At 35.6% G+C, this 7161-nt stretch overlaps 1 protein-coding gene across 1 annotated transcript in view; it reads right to left on the bottom strand.

The window, feature by feature from the left end:
• The window catches only part of Prpf38b (pre-mRNA processing factor 38B), an 8750-nt gene that overhangs the window by 687 nt on the left and 902 nt on the right, over positions 1-7161 (bottom strand). Inside the window, exons 2-6 of the mRNA XM_015505090.2 lie at positions 4562-4630; positions 4123-4274; positions 3753-3813; positions 1254-1477; positions 1-914 (exon numbers count right to left, since the gene is read on the bottom strand). The exon at positions 1-914 is cut by the window's left edge and continues 687 nt beyond it. Coding sequence (XP_015360576.1) covers positions 53-914; positions 1254-1477; positions 3753-3813; positions 4123-4274; positions 4562-4630 — 1368 coding nt within the window. The 3' untranslated portion in view covers positions 1-52. The remainder of the gene's footprint in view (positions 915-1253; positions 1478-3752; positions 3814-4122; positions 4275-4561; positions 4631-7161) is intronic.

The raw sequence follows: 7161 nt of genomic DNA, 5'->3' as shown, positions 1-7161 counted from the left end.
GATTTAATCAAACATTTATAGGATTCAATGTGATCCACTTTTACAAAATTTTTCACACAGTCTCATCTTTGTTTTTATGTTGTTTTTCTTGGCTCTCTTGTTCTACACTTTGGCTCCTCTGATGATCATGTTTTTCTGACTGGTCCTTACTATCGCCATGATCCCGTTTGTGAGAACGTTCTTTGCTTCTGCTACGTTTTCTAGGTTTTTCTTTGCTGGGGCTGTGTTCCCGTTTTTTTGATTTTTCAACACTTTCAGTTCTTCCTTGACTGCCACTTCTACTTCGTTTGTTTGATTTTTCTTTACTTTCATTTTTATGTTTACTTGATTTCTCTTTGCTTCTGCTTCTACTTCGTTTCCCTGCATTTCTACTTCTACTTCTACTTCTATGTTTCCTTTCTCTGCTTCTACTTCTACTATGTTTTTTCTCTTTCTTGGAATCTTTTTTGTCATCTCTATGCCGCCTATCATCTTTGTCTTCTTTATGTTTCTTCTCTTCTACCTCACCCCTACTTCTCTGTTCCTTGGACCGTTCTCTTGATCTTTCCCTCTCCTTTTCTCTGTCATTCCCTCTTTCCTTATCATAGTCTCGATCTCGTCTTCTACCCCTCTCATTTTCTTTCTCTCTTTCCCGATCCCTGTCCCTTCTATCCCCTTTTCTATCACGACTTCGACTGCGACTTCTGTGTCTTTCCCTACTCCTACTACTACGCCTTCGATCTAACCCCCGATCAATACTTCGGGATCTTCGCCTTTCTTTCTCTCTTTCTTTGGCTTCACGCTCTAGTCGTTGGCGCTCTTTTTCTCTTTCTAATTCTCTGTCAAAACTAGAAGACCCATGGCCCTCACGATGATGACTTCTACTTCTTGATCTTCTTGGGGACCTCCGTGGACTCAGTGATCTCCTTGGAGATCTAAGAAATGGAGAAGGAAGAAGGAAATTCCAATGAATAAAACGTATTATAAGGACTGAGAATGTAATTCAGTGGGACAGCACTGTCTAGCATAGTCAAGATCCTAGGTTTAATTCCCAAGACTGCGTAAAAACAAAACAAAACTCTGGGTGTAGTGATATACGTCTACAACAATCCCAGCTTCTTGGGAAGCTAAGGCAGGAAGACTAAAAGTTCAAGCCAGCCGTGGCAACTTAAAAATAAAAAAATACCAAAAGCTGGGGATGTAGCTTAGTAGTAGAGCATCCCTGGATTCAATCCCTAATAAAAAGGAATAAATTTACAATTTGTTACGTCTACCTTGAACGTCTGCGTTCAACATGTCTGTCTATCTCCTCAGCACCTTCCTTTCCATCTTTCTTGATTTTTCTAGGTCGCGTTTTAATCTGTTGATCAATATTCTTCTGAACTGGAACTGGAATTCTTGGAAACAGGGTAGAAAACCACTCCAGTTTTGTGAGAAAAGACCGCAGCATTTCTCCAATGGTCATCACACAGCCTCCACCAGCCTTCACATCTAGGTCCTATGAAACACAAAAGATACCCTAATGGTCAAAAAATAAAAAATAAAAAAGCAAAAAGAAAAAAAAGGCATTTCAACACAAACATGAATACTAAAAAAACACATTACCATCTTTGGAATCAAATACAAAAAAATTCTAACAGAAAACTTTCAATTTTGTATCCTAACCTGGTAATGAATGACACATTGCAAAATATTTGGGCTTAGTGTATACATGCAGGTGAGAACAAATCCTGCAGCCTCACGGGCATAAAGGGAACTGATCTCACTCAGGTAATAATATGAAAAAGCACCTTATACTACTAAACTATGTGGAACAAAGGACTTAATTTACATTCCACATACCTACTAAGTACATATTTCTGTGGATACATTTGCACACATCATACCTAGCACTGTAACCTAGCTACATATGAACTATTTCAGACAATTTCTGTCTAAAGGTTATCTTTTTAACAGCTGTAATATAAAAATGAAGCCCTAATAAAACTGGAAGCAATAGCAAACCAACTGCCATGAAGCAGTGAGGTTTCTAATTTAGTTATGTAGAAAATAAATAAATGAACAAATAATTGGAAACGCATAATCCATGATGACCATTGTCTCTGAAAAGGGTCATTACCGCATGAAGGCCTTCTTGCTATGCCCTCTCACAGCTCAGGACATGTTAGTCAGCTATTGTCAGTCCCAAACCTATAGTGCAAGCACACAAGGAAAGTGAGATTTGTTATCTAAACAGGAAAACAAGAGCTAAAGGTAAAACTGCTTGCACTCACACACATTTAAGTGTTCAGATATACAGTATTTCCAAATATAATCGCTGCAGATATCTAAGGAAGAAAACATAAGTTAGCTTAAACAGAGGACCTCAGGTTTGTAAGCACAATAAAAAACAGATTAAATAGAACCATTAAAAAACAAACCTAATACAATTAAAAAGAAGGACATGCTTTTTTATAGTCAAAAGGGAGAAGCATTTTGGTCTTAAAAAGCTCTTATTGGGCTGAGGTTGTGGCTCAGTGGTAGAACTCTTGCCTTGCACATATGGGTCACTGGGTTCGATCCTCAGCACCACATAAATAATAATGATAATAACAATAATAATAAGTATTGTGTCCATCTACAACCAAAAAAAAAAAAAAAGCTTTTATAAAGAGGAAAAAAAATCTTTAAAAGGTTGTGATTATCACCTAAAATAATTTTTGTGTCTTCCAATTATCAAGCAGTTCAGTAAACAGGTTAAAAAAAAAAGGTAGAGAAAGACTAAATCCTCTATGTCTAAATGTGTCATTTTTTTGATGTGAATATAATGGCAAACAAAAATATTTCCATTGGAACCATCTTTTAATTCAACAAATTCTTTGAACTTTTAAAATATGACTACTGCTATATCAGAGTCTACTTTATGAACCTTAAAATACAAAGTAATGGGAAGAAGAGATACATGGCATAATACATGGGTACATTTTGATATCCTTGACTTTAATATGTAAGCAAATTAGTATAACTTAGTCAAGTTTCCTAAAGTAATTTCTAAACATGTTAACAAACTCAAGATGGCAAACTGGATTTAGAATTTTAAAAACATCTAGAATAGCATTGTCTTGTTTTAAATATGTGATGTACCAGGAGCCAGAAAACTAGATTTAGCAGGGCATGGTGGTGGCAAATGCCTATAATCTCAGCTACTGAGATGCTGATGCAGGAGAATGGAGAGTATGAGGCCAGCCTGGGAAATACAGCAAGACCCGTCTCAAAAAATGAGAAATTCAGAATTAAAAGTTCTTGTTTTGTCACCTTCAACCAACCATCCAAACTCTCAGCCTATTTAAGTCAAGCCTAGCTCTACAATTTTGCATTTCTATGCAAGTGGGAATATTTGTATTTAGAGGTTAGAGTGAAGAACTAAAAGTTCCACAAGAAAAAAAGGATACATTTAATTTTCTGTTACATGTCTTTTATCACCTCAATCTGGACCACAGCCCACCTCAAAGTCACTATCAACTGTACAAGTTAGGACCAATACAATATACAGAAACTAATTAGGAAGAGAAATTTTCTAATAGTTATAAAAACATTTAAGTAATTTAAAAACAAAACATACTAAATTTAACATAAGATATGTAAAAGCCACCAAGTCCTAGTGAAAGGACTTTAATTCTGAAAGTATGACTGAAATAACTACAGAAAATTCTTGAAGACATTAAATCTCCAATGGAAAGATATTAAAAATAAAAGTAATTAGAAAAAATTAATTATTACCCTTGCTGACATACCTCTTCATCATCAAGGAAGGATTCAAACCAGTCCCAAAGATCTGTAGGGGGCTGCGTATACCTAGAATTGCAAGGAAGATTTATTAAGCTTATGTGAGCCAGACAAGGTGGTGCATGCCTGTAATCCCAATGATTCAGGAGGTTAAGGCAGGAGAACTGTAATCAAGGCCAGCCTCAGCAACTGAGCAAGTTCCTAGGCAACTAAGCAAAACCCATCTCAAAATGAAAAATAAAAAGGATAGGGATATATCAGTGATAAAGCACCTCTGGGTTCAATCCCCAGTACAAAAACAACAATAACAACAACAAAAAAAAATTATGTGAATTACAACGAGATATTTATTAAAAATACAGATAAATATATGCTCACCTTATATACATAAATCCAAGGGCTCTGATATATGGAGAATCTGTGTGTGTTATAAGACCCATCACTTGTTTGCGAGTTAATTTCAGAGTAAATAATTTGTATAACAGGCAAAAAGCTGTAGAAACAATTCCTCCTGTTCCAACACCTCGAACCTTTAGGAGAAACAGTTAAGAAAAAAGTATAATAATTAACAGATGCTTAGTTAGCATCCACTGACTAATCGTGTTAGGATTAATAACCAAGACATAATCCAGAATAAGAATGAAGTATTAACAGTAACACTTTTTGTAACCCAATTCACTGGACCCTTGAGTTTACATTTTTTACAAATTCTAAGATCCACCAACAAATTGTCACTTGAATGTGACAGACTTTAGTTTTCTAATAAACTTAATTATCAGACACAGAAAAACTGAAAAATGCACGTACTTCTACTTACCCCTCCGCACATCCCGGTCTGGCCAGCTGTTTTCCTGCTTCCTTTTTCCCAAGGTTCAACATGCGTGACCTGAAAATAGAAAAGAGGAAGACAACAAACATTCATACTCTGAATTTTTTAAAATTCTGATTAAGCCCAAGTCCGTAACAGAGCAACTCTTCCAAAAATACTGTTTACTCACATTAAGTGTGTAAATTATCTTTGGAAAAACTGCTTAGACAGTTAAAGAATACCAATAAAACTACCAGGATTTAATAAAACCTTAATGTGATGGCAGAGCAGAAATCCCATTAAACTAGCTTTATGCACAGCTAATTTCTACATATGTGGGAGTCAGGAAATGTCTACAGTCTTCATCAATTTGCACAATATATTTGATACTATTCAGCTTTTTAATTATAAATTACTTAAAATAAAAAAAAACTCATTTTAAAATGAAGTTTGAAAAAAATGCCCTCAATATTTCTACTTTATGATTTTAAAAAATTTACATGATAAAATAAAGTAAAATGCAAAATAACAGAACTTTTATTTGCACATTTTTTCCACAAGAATCAAGTTTATTCCTGATTAAAGATAAAACCACAAAAGTCACTTTACAGAGATTTTCAGTCACTTACAATTCATTTTCAGCCTAATTATGTGAACCAATCTAATTTTCCCCCCAAGAATATAAACTGTATCAGAAATGGAGTGTGAATAGCCATTAATATACACTAAGTAAAATCAAACATAATACAGTATCCTTTTTGCTAAAGGACCACCCTACAAAAATAGCTTTATCTAAAATAGCAATAAAAAGAATTTTAACTATAAAATAGAAGCCAAGAAGTCTTTTGGAAAGATCTTATTTTGTTGTTAAAAAAAAAAAAAATCCTGTTATTTCATTCTATTATCTTTCTGAAAGTGTATTTCCACCCACACATGGTATTATTTTATACTGCTTTTTAGTGATACTCAAGTACTACACTGTTTTGCTCAACTCCTGGAGTACTTAACTATTTCTTTTCCCCAGCTTGCTGTGTTAATGTTTCAATTCCTCAAAGACTAGTCAAGGGATAGAAACAAAACAAAATTAAAGTACTTCAAAATAAAAAAATAAAAGGGCTGAGAATGTGGCTAAGTGGTTCAATCCCTGGTACCAAAAATAAATAAATAAAAAATAAGTACAAAAATTAGAGGTCTACATATTTCAATGATTATTTGATACAACCATATTAATGACAAAATCTGGGTCTTTAGTTTTAAACTTAAAAATAATTCCTGGTAGATCTTTAATTGTTTCAAAACACAACGTATGAAAGTTTTCCCCCTACTACATAAACTAGATTTTAAAACAGAAACTGCCACAAAAGGAGCAGAAATCCAATTTACAGCTTTTCGAAGTTTACTGAATAGAATAGTATGTTAAATATTATTCGACATATTGCATCCATGTTGAAAAGGTCTTACCTTTAAAAAGCTAGTTTTTTAAAAAAAAAAAAGCTAGTTCACAGTATAACAATTACACCTTCTCAAGACTCTTGTAAGAGAATATTCAATTTACTTCTGTACTCTACATGCCCAGGGTTGAACTGTATTCCTCAAAATGTTTTCTATAAAAAAGCAACTAATATCTCAAAATCTTGAAATAATCTAAACAATTATTGGGGGGAAAGACAGCAAAACAAATAGAGAAATGTCCTTTTGTTAACATCTCCACACATGTTCGGATGACAGAAAAGACGTGATCTGTCTCAAACTTTACAGACAAAAGATTGTAAATGCTCCAGCTAAAACGTTTGTAAAAACTGTTGAGGCTATTATTAATTCTCTTTAAAATACAAATCCATGTTTGGAGGCCTGGAAGGTATTTTTAATACTACATAATTTGCAGGGAAGTGGAAAAAGTCTATCTACTGATGAAGACCAAAACCAATGGCCAAAAAAAAAAAAAAAAAAAAAAAGTCTAATTAGCTTTTCATTTAACCAGGGAAATGCATTTATGGCGATTGAGCATGATTAATAGTGCATACCTCTACCTGCGACCCTGGGCTGCTCCGAGCCTCGCTGCAAGACTGAGTCAATCCTGCTAACGAAACAAGAACTGAGACAAGAGTGCAGTGAGGAGGCGCCAGGTGAGCTCCCCAGCACAGACCCTGCCGCAGAAGCCCAGGGCCCAGATAATTCTAAATATGCCCAATGCACAGGTGGCTGAGACCGCTTACTCCTGACTTCCTGCTGGGAAAATTTCCAGGCCTTCTGTACACATCTTGCACTGGCACCTCTCCACCCCCATCCCTCCCACCCCAACCGACACACGCACTGACCATGTCCCTGTCTGGATTGGACAGTACCAACAACACGAGGCCCATATTGAAGTCACTACATGCCCTGGCCCGGGTGAGCGGGAGAAGCACCAAGTTGGCGCCTAATAGATCCATGTCAAAAGGAACAAATTTAAAGCTGTGAACTGGAGAGACTTTTGTTACTCATTTCTCCTTTCCCCTATCCCTCTTGCCCAACATCCCCCAGGGGTAGGCAGGAGGTTGGGGGAAGAGAAATATCGAAAGTGGCGGGCTCTCCTGGCTCTAAAATCTGAAAAGGAAACGAGAGGGCGG

This window comes from Marmota marmota, unplaced genomic scaffold, assembly GCF_001458135.2.
Source record: "Marmota marmota marmota unplaced genomic scaffold, marMar, whole genome shotgun sequence".
NCBI classification, from domain to species: domain Eukaryota; kingdom Metazoa; phylum Chordata; class Mammalia; order Rodentia; family Sciuridae; genus Marmota; species Marmota marmota.
This window is presented reverse-complemented; position numbering and strand designations above follow the sequence as displayed.